This window comes from Musca autumnalis, unplaced genomic scaffold (genome assembly GCF_047663935.1).
Source record: "Musca autumnalis isolate F117 unplaced genomic scaffold, ASM4766393v1 scaffold_3, whole genome shotgun sequence".
Lineage (NCBI taxonomy): Eukaryota > Metazoa > Arthropoda > Insecta > Diptera > Muscidae > Musca > Musca autumnalis.
In genome coordinates, this window is record NW_027411866.1 from 172,883,646 (window position 1) to 172,900,467 (window position 16,822).

The 16,822-nt window shown below is 36.7% G+C and overlaps 2 protein-coding genes across 21 annotated transcripts in view; one reads left to right on the forward strand and one right to left on the reverse strand.

Moving 5' to 3' along the window:
- sdk (sidekick cell adhesion molecule) overlaps nucleotides 1-16,822 on the forward strand; it is a 459,794-nt gene that overhangs the window by 380,855 nt on the left and 62,117 nt on the right. The window lies entirely within an intron of this gene.
- LOC141398228 (uncharacterized) lies at nucleotides 8,971-16,314 on the reverse strand. The gene is made up of 5 exons (XM_073975491.1): nucleotides 15,889-16,314; nucleotides 11,377-11,944; nucleotides 10,597-10,953; nucleotides 10,014-10,123; nucleotides 8,971-9,391 (listed from the first exon to the last, which is right to left on the reverse strand). The coding sequence occupies exons 1-5, from the start codon at nucleotides 16,146-16,148 to the stop codon at nucleotides 9,106-9,108; spliced, it is 1,581 nt and encodes a 526-aa protein (XP_073831592.1). The 5' UTR covers nucleotides 16,149-16,314; the 3' UTR covers nucleotides 8,971-9,105.

The following is a 16,822-nucleotide window of genomic DNA, read 5'->3' on the forward strand; positions in this document are numbered from 1 at the left end:
GAAGACCAAATGGTCTTCTCTAGAAGACCAAATGGTCTTCTCATAGAAGACCAAATGGTCTTCTCATAGAAGACCAAATGGTCTTCTCATAGAAGACCAAATGGTCTTCTCATAGAAGACCAAATGGTCTTCTCATAGAAGACGAAATAGTCTTCTCATAGAAGACCAAATGGTCTTCTCATAGAAGACCAAATGGTCTTCTCATAGAAGACCAAATGGTCTTCTCATAGAAGACCAAATGGTCTTCTCATAGAAGACCAAATGGTCTTCTCATAGAAGACCAAATGGTCTTCTCATAGAAGACGAAATAGTCTTCTCATAGAAGACCAAATGGTCTTCTCTAGAAGACCAAATGGTCTTCTCATAGAAGACCAAATGGTCTTCTCATAGAAGACCAAATGGTCTTCTCATAGAAGACCAAATGGTCTTCTCATAGAAGACCAACTCGTCTTCTCATAGAAGGCCAAATTGTCTTCTCATAGAAGACCAAATGGTCTTGTCATAGAAGACTAAATGGCCTTCTCATAGAAGACCAAATTAACTTCTCATAGAAGACCAAATGGTCTTCTCACAGAAGACCGAACGGTTTCCTCATAGAAGACCAAATGGTTTTCTCATAGAATACCATAGAAGACAACTGATCTTCTTATAGAAGACCAACCCATGAAGACTGTATGGTCTTCTCATGGAAGACAGAATTCAATCTATTTCCCTTTTTCAAAATTTAATAAAATATTTTTATTGCATTCCAAGTTTTTTTTAACAAAAATCTTTGAAATATTGTTCTTTGAATAAATGTCCACAACTTGTTTTCTATCAAAGAAGATAAGAAACATACAACAACAAAAAGAAAAATAAATCAAAACTTTTTGTTTTATACTATTATCATTACATTCCAAATACTCTGTTGCTTTAAAGATGATGTGTCCACCACCACAACATCTCTTAGCTCTTACTGGGGAAAACGAGTCCAATGAGATTCGAGAGATTTGTTTAGCTAACTGTTGAAAAACTATACAATTTGTCATAGAATTGTGTTCATTGCCCGAAAACATACACAGAAACAACAAAAATGGAAACCAACCATTTTCTATAAACAAATTCAATTGAATCTACAATATGCAGCAACAATAAGGAAAAAAATCTGTTATTCAAAAATATACAAAAGAAATATTTTTGCTTTGTGTTGTCAACGAAATAAATCCAGGAAACAAATTGCATTTCATTATTCTTTGTTCCACAACAGCACATTCATTGTTGTATCGACATTGTTAGAAAATTTGTCCGTTTTTTTGGCAAATCTTGTTAAACAATTTCTTGTAAATTTAAAAGCAACAATAAATTTCCTAAAATATAAATATGAAAATGTGCTATAGAAAATAATTAAGAAATATTAAATAGTAAAATATTGGATATAGCCAATGTCGAACAGTTAAAGCCCTATTGCAACTCATGGGTCTTAGTTACTTCAGAATGTATGAAGTAAAAATATCATAAATTGATATAGTAAATTCCCAGTTTACATGGATTACTAATTTTGAACTCCAGCATTCTATATGTTTCGGCCATTGAGAATGTTGTAAGTTTTTATCATGTTTTTACTTTATAAACTGCTACAAAATTTTTCCATATACCATATACACGCTTCTATTTGTCTTAACCTTGTATCTATATATTTCATTCAAACACCAAGACATATACACTTTGTCATAGTCTAATGAACGCTTTTTTAACCTTAAATCTTAATGATGTTGACATTTCATAAATATAGATTTCCAATTAAAATAAAAATTATTGTTTAGTTTTAGTTTTTATACCCTACACCACTATGTGGTAAGGGGTATTATGTGTTAGTGCATTTGTATGTAACATACAAAAGGAAGCGAGATAGACCCATAGTTCCTTCTAGGGATATACATAGAATCACTTTCTGAGTCGATTTATGCATGTCCGTCCGTCCGTCCGTCCGTCCGTCCGTTCGCAACATACAGGTCGCATTTGTTGACCGATTTCGCTGAAAATTGGGGAATACCATTTTTTTTGCCGTCGGAAGATCAAGTTCGAAGATGGGATATATCGGTCCACGTTTTGGTATAGCCCCCATATAACGGTACCCCCCGATTTACGGTATTTTGACGTTTTCAGCTACATTTTCAGACCGATTTGGCTATAATTTGACATTTAGGGTTCTTAAGTGTCAATAAACATATATAACAAAACTTGTGGACATAGGTCCACGTTTTGGTATAGCCCCCATATAACGGTACCCCCCGATTTGCGGTATTTTGACGTTTTTAACTACATTTTCAGACCGATTTAGCTATAACTTGACATTTAGGGTTCTTAAGTATCAATAAACTTATATAACAAAAGTTGTGGACATAGGTCCACGTTTTGGTATAGCCCCCATATAACGGTACCCCCCAATTTACGGTATTTTGACGTTTTTAGCTACATTTTCAGACCGATGTAGCTATAATTTAACATTTAGGGTTCTTAAGTGTCAATAAACTTATATAACAAAAGTTGTGGACATAGGTCCCCGTTTTGGTATAGCCCCCATATAACGGTGCCCCCCGATTTACGGTGTTTTGATGTTTTTAGCTACATTTTCAGACCGATATAGCTATAATTTGACATTTAGGGTTCTTAAGTGTCAATAAACTTATATAACAAAAGTTGTGGACATAGGTCCACGTTTTGGTATAGCCCCCATATAACGGTACCCTCCGATTTGCGGTATTTTGACGTTTTTAGCTACATTTTCAGACCGATGTAGCTATAATTTGACATTTAGGGTTCTTAAATGTCAATAAACTTATATAACAAAAGTTGTGGACATAGGTCCACGTTTCGGTATAGCCCCCATATAACGGTACCCCCCGATTTACGGTGTTTTGACGTTTGTAGCAACATTTCAGACCGATGTAGCTATAATTTGACATTTGAAGTTCTTAAATGTCAATAAACTTATATGACAAAACTTGTGGACATAGGTCCACGTTTTGGTATAGCCCCCATATAACGGTTCATTTAAGTTCAAATTTTCGTATAGCCCTCCTCCTCCGAACTAGCTGTTAATGACATTTGAAGTTCCCACGTTATGTACCGATTTTCGTTATTTTGAAGATTCTAGCTACATTGTTTAACCGAATTAGGAGTTATTTGACATTAAAGGCTCCCATCAAAAACTGTCAACATAGGCCCATGTTTTATTATAACCCCTATATAACAGTACCTCCCAATTTCTAGCCCACCAAAAATTGTCAACATACATAGTTAGAAATAGGCACCATAAAAAAGGGCCTCCCGAATGAAGCATAAATGTACATAAACATTATACGACATTTTAACGTACCCACTTAAAGTTGGGGACAGGAATGAAATGTAGTTATTCCATTTTAGTTCAGAATATTTTATGGTGGAGGGTATGAAAAGTTCGGCCCGGCCGAACTTAATGCTTTTTTACTTCTTAGTATAATTTTAATAATATCAAAGGATCAACAAATATTTCTTTTTTTATTATATGCATTTCGACCACTGGTGATAAACTAACTTTATTATTAGAAGTTTCTAAGCAGGATGAATAGTCCTCCTAACTATTATGTGTTATCACACTACATATATGTACATACATATATTAATTTATCCTTGAATTATTTAACATAAAATCACTTTTAAGCATTGTGTTTATGTGCACGGTGTGGCTTAACCAAATTTAAATGGAAGGTGCTTACACCTGTGAAGTTTTTGCAGATTCTGAAACTTTAGCTTCTCACGATTTTGCTTGGAAACCGCGAGTCCCATGTAAATGGGCCTAAAGAAAATGTTGTAGCTGTGAAAATTCTTCACAAGATTGACCTTTATGATATTTTCGTAGCTTTTACCGTTTCTGAGATATAGAAGTTCAAATTGAGCCTCCTTATGAAACAATATCATGCTAGTGCGCCTTAACTAACATTTGATGAAAACCGCTTACACATGGAAAGATTTCGCGGATTCTGAAACAGCAATGTTCATAGATAAGAAAAATAAAAAAAAACAGAAAAAAATCGCCGGAGGGATTTTTAAATAAATCGCGATCAAAATTCACAATTTTAGGGTTTTTTTAGGTTTTCACGATTTTGCTTGGAAACCGCAAGTCGTATCGAAATGAGTATAAAGAAAATGTCGTAGCTGTGAACATTCTCTACAAGACTGACCTTTAGGGTTTTTCGTAGGTCTTACCATTTTCGAGATATAGATATTCAGTTCATCTTTTTAGGTTTTTATCTTAAGACTTCAAGATTTTGCTTGGAAACCGCAAGTCATATCAAAATGGGACTAAATAAAATGTTGAAGCTGTGAACATTCTCTACAAGATTAGATGATTTATTTTTTCCTAGGTTGTACCATTTTCAAGATGTATAAGTTTAATATGGGAAATTTCAGTAATGACATTGTTTTATAAGGAGGCAATACAGTCGTTGCATTGTCTCTATTCGAACTTCTATATCTCAAAAACGGTAAAACCTACGAATATATCATAAAAGCCAATCTTGTGGAGAATTTTCACAGCTACAACACCTTCTTTAGGCCAATTTACATAGGACTCGCCGTTTCCAAGCAAAATCGTAAAACCATAAAGAACCCCTAAAACTGTGAACTTAAATCGCGATTTTTTTGAAAATCCCTCCGGCGATTTTTTTGTTTCTTGATATTTCTCATCTATGAGCATTGTAGTTTCAGAATCTGCAAAAACTTTCCATTTAAAATTAGTTAAGGCGCACCGTGTGTGCACTTCAAGCAATGCAGGATAAATATTCTCAATAATAATGAAATGTTACTTGTCGGTGTGCACCAACACCGAACGATGTCAGTTGCAGTTCAGTTTCTTATTTCTTTTCATTATTGTCACCAATATCCAGATACCAACAAACATCTATGCCAACAAACCAATCGTGCCGACATTGTAACGAAATCGAAAAAAAAATCGGACTCTATGTCCGATAACGGATCCGAAATCGTAACGATATCTTAACGAACGTTGTATGAAGTGGTTGACATAATTTCGGAATGAAATTTCGGAGCGAAATCGGATCGATTTCTGTCAGAATTGGGAACGAAATCGGAAAAAAATCCTTGGGAAATTCGGAAGACGAATTTTTTCTTGCGAATTTTCATAAGGATTTATACAAAAAAATATTTCTCTGACGCCTCTTTTTATTGATAAATTTTTCTTTATTACACAGTATAAAAAAATTGAACTTTTTATAAAAATTACAAGAAACCCCGCACAGATTCTGAAAGAGGACCGAAAAAAGAAGTTTACATCGGGAAGTCACCTAAATAGGCGTGGCAAGTTCCGACCATTTCTACAGGTTTTAAAATATTCGACATCAGATTCCTTGGAATCCTTGCATTTTAGGTATAACTTGTCTTTGGAAATATTACCGACAAACAATGCGGGGTATCTTTTTATACCCTCAGCCTTTAGGCTAAAGGGGGTATTTACACTTTGATACGACCAAAAATGTGCCTGATCGAAATAATGGTTTTAGACCCCAAGTATGCTTGTACGATATCCGTTTCAGACAATTTTGAGTTGATCTAGCAATGTCCGTCCGTCCGTCTGTCTGTCAGTCTGGCAGGCTGGTGCGCACGATAACTCACGAACGGATCAATCGATTCGGTTCAAATTTTGGGTATCGAAATATTTTGTCCAAATTCGATTTAAGTTCGAAGTTCCCCCACAAATGTTCAAAAATTATCGCAAAACTTGTGCGCACTTTGCGCATCGTGTAATTTCTACCAAACTTATAGGAGGTTCCAATATGGACTCAATCGGTCGCTTTGATTTTTGTTTACGCAAGTTGTATTCGCTGTCCTCTACACGAATCTGTAAGTTTCATTAGGGGCAAGTCCATACTTCCTGATAAAATAGCCTGAAAGTTACAAAAAACCCTATGACACCGTGTGTAGTGGTTGGAGCGCAAGATAACTCTCGAACGGATCTGCCGATTCGGTCCAAAATTTGGCTTTCGTAATATTTTGTCCAAACTTAGTTCAAGTCCAAAGATGGATTATATCGGTCCTCTCCTTCCGGTACCTCCCCCACAAAAGTTCGGAAAATTTGTGCGTACGATAACTCTTGAAGGGAGTAACCGATTTGGTCCATACTTTGCACATTATGAAATTTCTACCAGACTTAGATCAGGTTCCAATATGGACTCAATCGGTAAACTCCTTCGAGTACCTGCCACACAAATTTTCGGAAAAGTTCAGTTTAGGACCTGCTCTCGAATCGCCTTGGTTTTTGTTGTAACATCATGTATTCACTGTCCCCTATACGAAGGTACACGTTTCCTCAGGGGCAAGTCCATACTTCCTGAAAAAAATAGCATGAAAGTTGAAAAACAAACCCTATGACACCATGTTTATGGGTGGAAGCGCCACATAATTCTCGAACGGAAATGCTGATTCCGGCCAAAATTTGGTCTTCGTAATATTGTTTCCAAACTTACTTTAAGTTTGTAGATAAGCCATATCGGTCCACTCTTGATGGGAGTGACCGATTTGGTCCACATTCTCATAATATCTACCAGATATAGATCAGGTTCGAATATGGACTATATTTGTCCACTCCACCCCGTGCCTCCCACACACAATTTTAGATAAGTTCACTTTAAGACCTGCTATTGAATCACTTTGACTTTTGTTGAAGCAACTGACATTCGCTGCCTTCAATTACGATGGTAAACGTTGTTTCAGGGGCAAGTCCATACTTTTTGAGAAAACAGCCCGATGGGTGTAAAAACCCCCTATGGCACCCCATGGTCTATGTCGGTCCATTCCTTTAAGTACCTTTTCCGCAAAATTTTTGAACTTTAATCCTAATCAACATTTTTGTCGGTTCATACGACCAACATTTTGAAACCCCCTAAATACATAAGTTTTTTGTGAAAAAAGTGTTTCAATTTGCACAGGCTGAGGGTACATCTCTGTCGGGAAAGCCGACTGATACTTTTTTACTTGTCATGAAAAAAATTAACCCTCATGCGAGTCAAAAAAGGGGGTCTTTTTGATCCATTTTTTCAAAAACGTTTAAAAAGTCCTTTAAAATGAGATCGTATCAGATCAAACAATTCTACATAATTATTTGTCATAAAATTTTATTATAGGTCCCCGAATACACCAAAACTCTAAATCGTACCTAAACGCCAGGAATCTGCCAAAAGCAAAATCACGTTTTAGGGTTAATGCTGTACTTTATCTGAGTTTATTAAGTTTTGTCCCACAAAACTTCATTCTAGATAGAAGACGTCAAAGACAAAAATAATCTCCATCAAATTTCAATATAAGTGGCCGAATAAATGAAATATTTATTTGCAATATCAAGAAAATATATACATCAAGTTTGCCAACAAAACACCCCAATATTTTTTGAATAAATTTGTTTTGTTCTTTTTTCGAGTTTATGCATGAAAGTAACATGAAATTTAGTTCTAGACGAAAGATGTTAAAAGAAGAAATATTCTACACAAAATTTCACTGTAAAAGTCAGAACAAACTTTATATCTAAGTAAAATACTTTGTTAAGAAAGTTACGTTACAAAATTAGATATTATAGGTAGAAATGATTTGTTAAACTTTAAGACTCTTAATGAGTCAAAATCTCCTAAAATACCTCACTTTTTGGGGGTTGTGTCAAAAGAAGAAATGTTTCAAATCAAATTTCATTATGAGTCTCTGAACAAAAGAAATTTGTAGCTTTTGCTTTTTATATATGATTTAGGACCATATTCCACAGTTTTTATTCACATTTTCGTTATCTGAGTTCACAAAATATATTTTATTGATGTTTCTGATGGTGACAGCTACTCCTGCTCTGATAAAATTGACTGAATATTCTGATAAGATCACATTTTATAGGAGTTTTTAAACGTTTTTCACCAATTGCACCAAATTATCTTGTAATTATTTTTTGTGTTGTACAGTGTTATATTTTTTTCGGAAGATTGTAAACGTTTCTAATGATTTTCACTGTTGCTTTGTAAACTTTGTGTACGAATATGTTGAGTCTATCAGCACTAGCTTCAATTATTATATGTTGAATTTATATTTACAATATTTAAAAATTGTATATGCGAATTTTATAATCAACCCTTTTGTTTTTCGACAACAAACTAAAATTAAACCAACCTCTTGCTGTTAGGTACACACAAAAGGTGGTTGTCCGAATTCGTAACGAAATCGAAAGAAAAACATTGGCTTATTCGGAGGGAAATTTACTTCCGAAATCTGAACAAATTCCACTACGAAAAATTGTTTAGAAATCGGAACGAAATCTTAAAGATTTTCTTTCCGAAATTGTTTAGATGTGTTGGACATCCGACATTTGGTTTGGTGGGTAGATAGCTGGCCATACATTTTGGTTGGTATATGTGAAATATTTATGTCTACAATAAAAGTACTGCCGTACAGCTGAGTTGGTAGTTCAACAGTGTGGATATACAAATATTGGTTGGACATTGAACTGGACGGTTGCATGGTTGGTCGTTGTTACTTAAAATTTAATGATAACCGAATATGCAATATACGACATGAATATAGCGTTTTAAAAGAATATACATATGTATAGTTCATGTACATTAAAGATAAAGATAAGTTATTATCTTTAAAATTTAACGCTTAAAGTGTAAATTGGAAAGATAACAAAGGGACGAGTAAAAACGGTTTTATGTTCTACGGGGCCGAAACATTTATACACTCCATCACAAGTTGTATTGGCTTATTCCTAGGAGAAGTGGGATATGTTAACTGAAGAATACAATTTTCTTTTAAACAAGGTTTAAGTCGAATGAAAAACATCATTATTTTGTGCCCATTCAAAATCCGAAATGCCACGTTACTGCCGTTCCATTTGGACGATGTGTGTGCTTTAGTTGATTACGCCATTTGTCTCCGAACATAAATAATTATTGAAATATATATTTTTAATTCAAATTTCTTTTTATTAGAAAAATATAAATTATTTATTTAAAAATTATCATACATAAATAAAAAAAAAACGACAAAACAATTACCCGATATTTTTCAGCAAATCAAGACATAAGAAAAAGCCATTTAACATTTAACAATATTAAGGAACTTAGCAATGGCGAAACCAAAAGGAAATGTATTTGGTTTTGGTGGTGGCGTTGCTGGCAGTAGATAATAAATGAACCAATGTAGAATATGTAAAGTCATCTTGGGATATATTAGGGATTTATAGAAGACATTTTTCAAACGATATCCCATCGATTGTTTGCAGCATGTTTCCAAATTATCAATTTGTGTTTGCAACTTTTCGATTTCATTATTCAATTGCTCTTCACGGGCCTTTGCCATGGTTAAAAATTGTTCGTTGCAACTAAAACGGTATGGAAAAGGGTGTGACAATCTGCTTTGAAAACAGTGTGCAACAAAATGAAGCTTGAGTTCTGGGGGGTGGAAAATTCCTTTTGGGATTGAAAACCCTTGATGAGTATAAACAGAACCCCAAAGGGCAGATCCGCCGTGAGTCGAACTTTTGAGTTATGGCGTGATGAATTTTTCACTGGGGACCCTATAAGCCATCAAAAGATAGCGTTATATCTTTGTGCGCTGTTGTTTTGGCTTATTTTTGATATGACATGTCTTCAGTGAAATCTAATGAGGATATTTTTCGTAGAAAATTTTGGCCTTCTAACTCGCTTCCTTGTGTGTCCTTTTCGTCCTTTATTTCAAGTACCTCAAAATGACATTTACCACCTTCGCAATGTTCTGCAAAAATGTCGCTCAGAAAATTTTAGGCAAGGCTCTCATTGACAAATCGATATTGTCGCGTTTTCATAGTCCTTTTTGACGTTTACCCTGTTTTTGTTCAGACTCACGGCGGATCTGCCCTTTGGGGTTCTGTAAATACTCATCAAGGGCTTTCACCCCAAAAGGAATTTTCCACCCCCCAACATTTCGGTTCACAGTGAAATTTGTTTACTTTTTAATGAACTTACTAATTAATACCCTTAATCTCATCCAACTGTTTAAATGCTTCATAAAGATCTTCCGTCTTGGCATCCAATTTTGACTCCAGCTCACTTATTTCGTTGTTCAATTTGTAGATCTAAATAGGAAGGGACAATTTAAAATGTTAAACTTTGTCGGGATTCGTTTGTAATGTCGGAATTCTGCAAAGAGAGAAAAAGACAACTAAATTCGAGAAAATTGTGTTGCTGTTGTCTTTTCCGTTTAATTTTAGCTTAGTGTGAAGTTGGCTGCAGACCAAAATTCTCATTTTTCCCTAGTGCAGTTCAATACTTTTGAAAACAACTTTGGCTAGTCAAAGACACTTCCTAGTATTGAAAAGAAAGTGCGAACTCTTGTCCGCAAGAAAGTAGTCGGCAACACTGTTGCCTATTCCGTTTAAGTTTAGCTTAGTGTGAAGTTGGCTGCAGACCAAAATTCTCATTTTTCCCTAGTGCAGTTCAATACTTTTGAAAACAACTTTGCCTTGTCCACAAGAAAGTAGGCAACACCTTAACACTGCTTTGTCTAGAGAGAGGGGGAGAGAGAGTAACAAACTCTACTTTCACTTACCTTATCGAGCAGCTCATTTTTCTCATTTTCCAGTGCTTGAATCTTTCTTTGTTCTATGGAGAAATTGGCCTGTTGATCACGTTGTTCAGCCATAACACGAAAGAGTTTAGAATTTAATTCAGAAATAAAATTATTTAGTTCTTCAATTTCTTGATCTTTAACATGATTTTGTTCTTCAAGCAGTTGTTTATCGGCTCTAAGGCTCATTAGGGAAGTAGTCAAAATTTCACAAGATGACTTGGCATTGGTAATGTCTTCGAGAGAATGTTTCAACTGGCAACTAAGTTCATCGTTACGCTTTTGTTCCATGCGAAACAAGGAGTTGAAAACATGCAATTGATTGCGGGCCTTAATCGACTGCGGGGAGGAATATTTTTTTTTTTTTTTTTTTTGATATTAAAGGAGATTTAAACATGACTTAAATCCAGAGAAACACAATTAAAGATTTTCTGAGTATTCTTTTTCAGATCGTTTGTGATCAAAAGTGAAATCTTCAGGATGCAAAACACAAGTTTAGCTTTTGCTAGAAGCTAATACTCCTTTTAAATGGTTTCACTTTTTGGTCAATTTATTTATTTTACCTTATTTTCCTTGCGACAATTGTCATTTTGCAGTAAAGAGAGGTGAGTAATGTGGGAACCATTTACCACTCAGCATTCTCTCTCATTGACAATCTGACAATTGCCTACTGTAAATCTGGACATAAAATAAACGATCTGTATACGAATAAAAAGAACATCCTCTATTGTGTTCCTACCTTACTGACTTGTCACAACTTACACTACGCTTCAACTCGCCAACCTCTTCCAGTAAACGTTTTACTTCCTGACGCCTCTTGCGCCAGGCATTTAACATGATAATTGAAAAAATACGCAAACCAGCCATCTGTGATTCAAGTTGAGTATTATTCTGATTAAATTGATAGCCATACAATTTGTGGACAATTGATGAGCCCTCATTATTGGAACTATAACAGACTCCTTTATTATTGTTTTCGCCATCACCATTACATTTCATCATCAATGATTTTGGATGAAGACCACCACCAACATCCCTGGGCGAAGAATAGTTTTTATTTGGACTTCGATTAAAATATTTCATATCCATTTGTGATATTGATTTGCGTTCACGATAGGCCAAAATTATGCCAGTTTTTTGCCGTTCCAATACGGTAGTGGTAATTGTCTGCTCCGTTGTGGTGGTAATAGATTTATTTAAACCCACTTCTTGTGATGATGACGAACGATAACTGGCTGCAGCAGAATTCAATGATTTACTTGATGAAGATGGTGTCAACAGCAATGATCGGGGTATTTGAGATTTGTTTACACACTTCCTGGACTGAGAACTAAGAATTGCAAAGGGAAAATATAAGGACAAAGAAACTAAATTTTTTTGTTATGAAAATTTTGAAAACGGATATTCGCGCATTTCTTTTTATGAAATTAAACTGGAGGAATTTGAAGTTTTTTTTATATGAAGAGGAAATAAACTATTTTTATATTTCTATAGAAACTTCAAATAAATACAATGACATTTTTTTCTCATGTTTGACATGAATGTATAATGGGGTGTAACGTAACGTTTATAAAAAGTACAAGTAATACACCCAGTTTATGTATTTCGAAACGAAAATGTGTGCGCATGAAACACACCCAAACTTTAATTTTTGAAATATTATTGCCTTTGCTTTTGCTTGAAACAAAAAACAAATTTGAAAAACACACTCAAATTTGGTAGTTTTTCTTGCGCATTCATTTTCTTATCGACATACATGAACAGGCCCTTAACCCCCTGTTTTTGTAAAAAAATTTATTGTTCTCACACGAATTGTCAAATTTTGTAGATCGATTTACTCGCCTTAGCGCAAAAGTGGAACGCTGATTTTTGAATGAGGAATTCTTAACTATATATAGAACGTGTCTACGAAGAATTAGGTCTGTATGTCATCTAGGGGCTGAGCTATGGATGCCAAAATTATTACGAATATAGACAAACGAACAAAAAATAGTTACAAAAACAGGGGGTAAATCCAATATATTCTATAAAATTATCTTGAAGGAATTTCGTGTATAGAATGCCGATCGTTTATAGGCCGTCAACGGATAGAAGACTTTTTATCTCCAAAATTCCAAAATCCCCATAAACGATATTTTACAGTTGCTAGACTTTCATCGTGTCGCTCATTTGTTTGAAAGAGTGTCATGACCCAATAAATGCATTTTCGAGTTAAAAAATATAATTTTTCAGAATGGATAATGGAATTTAAGGCAACTGCCAAAGGAGAGAAAAACGAAAACCAATTCTCCAGACAACTGTGAATTTTTGTGTAGGTTGTAGTAGCACAGGCAACCACGCCTTGTCTACATTTGGCTTCAATAAAAGACAGACACACATGTGCTCTGTTCCAGAACCTGCAAGAGTCTACTATATTAGAAAACGAAACAAATACAAACATATGTACACTGAGGTGGCAGACGTTGGCGGGTCAATGATTTTGTGTAGTTCCGGGTCAATCCGGTACAAAGAACCCACTGCCGTGGGATGAGGACGCCTCTACCAGAATTAGAGGAGAGTGTCACAGCTCGCCAGACATAACCATGGTGTCACCTGGTCTGACAAATGACGTTACCTGGCAACCCGTCATTTCCCTTGGATCAGACCATCTCCCCATAACTGTCATAAGAAAGCTGATTGGCCGGGTTTCAGAGAGTTCACCAATCACAGCTTCAGAGAACTGTCCAATCCTTCTGATGTTTGGTTAGCGGAAAGGACGTTCCGACACATCATCACGGCTGCAGTCGATCGTCATATCCCTGCTGGTCGAATACCCGAAGTAAGACCAAACATCCCAGTAGAGGCGACGGGATTAGCACATGAGCGTGATGAGCTTCGTCGAACCAACCCCAATGACCCCAGAGTCAGGGAGCTGACACCGCGGGCATAAGCGGAACAAGTGGTTAAATCATCTAAAGAGTTGCAACATTGGAGCCGGTATAGGTGAATTGTGGGCAACGGTTAAGTCACTCTCGAACCCTGGAAGAAGGGAAGATAGGACCTCAGTCACGTTTGGCGACGTTACATTGACTGACCCGAAGAGGTGCGCAAGTTATTTCAATCGACAGTTTGTCGAGCACCCCGAGAGTGACAGGGAGAAGAGAAGAGTATTACGTAGCATCAGATCTCTTCCTGCCGAGGAGGCACCACCACAGTTTACAATGGATGATGTTGCCAATGCCATCAGGAACGCTAAATCATCCAAAGCGTTGGGCCCTGATGGAATCTCCACGGTAATGCTGAAGCAGCTGGATGAGCCGGGAGTGAAGTATCTCACTAAAGTTCTCAACTTGTCGCTATCCACCCTCATTGTTCCCGAAGTCTGGAAAATGGTCAGGGTGGTCCCACTACGGAAGCCCGGCAAGGATGCCAGCAAAAGTGAATCGTACAGGCCGATTTCACATTTGTCGCCCGTAACAAAGACCCTTGAGGCCTTAGTCCTCCCCAGTATCAGAAATAGCTATCAAGTTGCCGATCATCAGCATGGATTCCGTAAGCAGCACAGCACGACAACTGCGCTGCACGCCATTACCACACATATTTGCCAAGAACTCAACCAGAGACGGCCGTGCGATAGAAAAGTGATGGTGGCGCTTGACTTATCAAAAGCCTTTGATACAGTCAGGCACTCCACGCTGTTTGAGGACATTGAGCAGACAACCCTCCGGCCAAGCTAGAAACGTTAGATAGTCAATTATATGTGTGGACGCCAGTCGTACGTGGAATTCAGGAACAAGAAGTCCAAAACCCGTAGAGTGAAACAGGGAGTTCCCCAAGGTGGTGATATCTCCGGAACTGTTTAACCTCTACCTCTCCTGTACTCCGCCCCTCCATACGGCATCGAGATCGTAACGTATGCGGATGATTGCACGATCCTGGGATCGGGTAGCTATCCTGATGACATCTGTGAGAGACTGAACAACTATTTAACCGATCTTACCACATTTTTTCTATTCGAGGAATATGCAGATTTCCGCCACAAAATCAATAGCCACTCTGCGCACGCCACAGCTATCTGCGATAAACTGAAAAGTAGGAACAAGGTCCTCAAGTCCCTAGCCGGCAGCACTTGGGGTTCAGATAAAGAAACCTTGTTGACCACATATAACGCGATAGGTCGGTCTGTGGTAAGCTATGCGGCGCCAGTCTGGTCCTCGAGATTATGTGATACGAATTGGAAAAAGATTCAAACTTGCCAGAATGCCGCCCTGAAAACAGCAACAGGGTGCCTCCTCAAATCTTCAGTGGACCATCTACATGAGGAGGCAAAGATTCTTCCAGTAAAGCAACACAATTAGATGCTTTCGTTGCAGTACCTGCTTGGATGTTTCCCGTGTGAGCCATCCCAATCAATATCTTGTGGGTAGGCCCGACACATTCAGGCAGATCAGGAAGGATATCCATGCTCTAGAGGGAGAGGTCCAACGATACAGGAGAGAACCCCTAGATCAACAAGCATATCAAGGTTTAAATAGTATTCACACGGATGCAGTCGCCAAGGCCTTAAGCAATTATAGTGTGAATAAAGTCCTCGAAATACTTCCCCCATCTCTGGGGAGCGTCAGCTGCCACGACAAACTAGAGTAGTTTTGGCTCAACTACGCTCGGGATATTGCAGTCGCCTAAATTCTTATTGGGCGGAAATCGACCGCGCCGTGCAAGACATCTGCCCAGTATGTGACATGGGCCCGCACGACACAAAACACCTTTTCAACTGCCCAGCCAAACCTACTCATCTAACTCCAGTGGATCTTTGGTTACATCCCATCGAAGCAGCCACTTTCCTGGATCTGGAGATAGACTCAGAGCCAGATTGAACACAAGAAGGAACATACAAACATAATAACAAACACTGTTACAACAACAACACTACATTAAACTTTTTGACATTTTTTCCTATGTAAATTTTTCAAGATATTGAAAATTAGCATATTCTTGCGGGTTCTTGATATGTAAATTACCCACAAATATCCCTTAAGGGACACTAGAGACTCCTCTCATATTAAAGAGTGCGACCAGATTAATTTTAGCTGAATGATAAGGGACCTACTTTTTATAGGCGTGGCTTACGACACCACTTGTGGAGAAGTCTGGCATGGCTAAAATACTAAAGGAATGTCTGAGGAGTATTTTTGCCACCGATGGCAATGTGATGTTGCTTGGCATGTGCTTATCATTGCACCACGGTGGGTGACACCCAATATTTAAATTATTAATTAAAATTTAATCACTTACCCCACATTCCCTCCAGCTTTTTTAGACAAACGTTTTGTCGTATTTGATTTGCGTGATTTATTCTTGACCTGAGGACCTGTACTGGCGCGTCCATTCTTTGGAGTTTTCAATAGCAAACCAACTTCTTGTTGTATATCAGAGGATGTTGAAGATCGATTTGTACTTCTTCTTGTATCGGAAGATGATGCATTATCAGCTTCGCTAGAATTATCTGGCGTTATTTCCAATGGTGGTATAGAGGACAATACAACTTCTGGCATCTTTTTTATTGAAGAATCTCGGTTTGTTTGCAACAAATATGAGTGTTTATATTGATGGAAGAAAACCAATTGAATATTTTTTCTATAGTTTTGAAATGAATATGATTCTTTTCGTATGTATTATTTTGATTATCTTGACAAAATAGGCAATGAAGAAATTGAGAATGAGGAATTCATAAAAACGATTGACAATCTCTATGTGTTGTGGTCGGAGCGCACTATAACTATCAAATGGATGAGCCGATTCGGTCCAAAATTTGGCCGTAGTAATATTTTGTCCAAACTTAGTTTAACTTCGAAAATGGTCGGTCTTCATTAGGATACTTCCCCCACAAAAGCTCAACATTTTTGCTTAAGTGCAGTTTAGGATCTGTTCGAAGATCCTTTGGAAATATATACCGATACTTCCCATTGTGGTCCTGTCTACAGCTATATTATGTTTATCGTTTAAAAACTATTTCAAAATTTCAAAAAGCGTTCATTTTTCTAAAATTATTTCAAAATTTCAAAGATCATGGATTTTTTACAAAGTATTTCAAAATTTAAAAAGTCGTGGATTTTTAAAAAATATTTTAAAATTTCAAAGAGATTGGAGTTTTTAACAAAATTTCAATAAACATGGATTTTTAAAAATTATTAAAAAAAGTATTTATAAAAAGCTTGGATTTTTTAAA

Bases quoted from the DNA above. Each gene is read 5' to 3' on its own strand.
- LOC141398228 (XM_073975491.1), bottom strand. From the start codon at position 16,148: ATGCCAGAAGTTGTATTGTCCTCTATACCACCATTGGAAATAACGCCA. The intron at 11,945-15,888 runs GTAAGTGATTAA...TGCAATTCTTAG, and splicing joins AAAGCTGGAGGGAATGTGGG to TTCTCAGTCCAGGAAGTGTG. The intron at 9,392-10,013 runs GTAAGTTCATTA...ATACCGTTTTAG, and splicing joins GAGATTAAGGGTATTAATTA to TTGCAACGAACAATTTTTAA.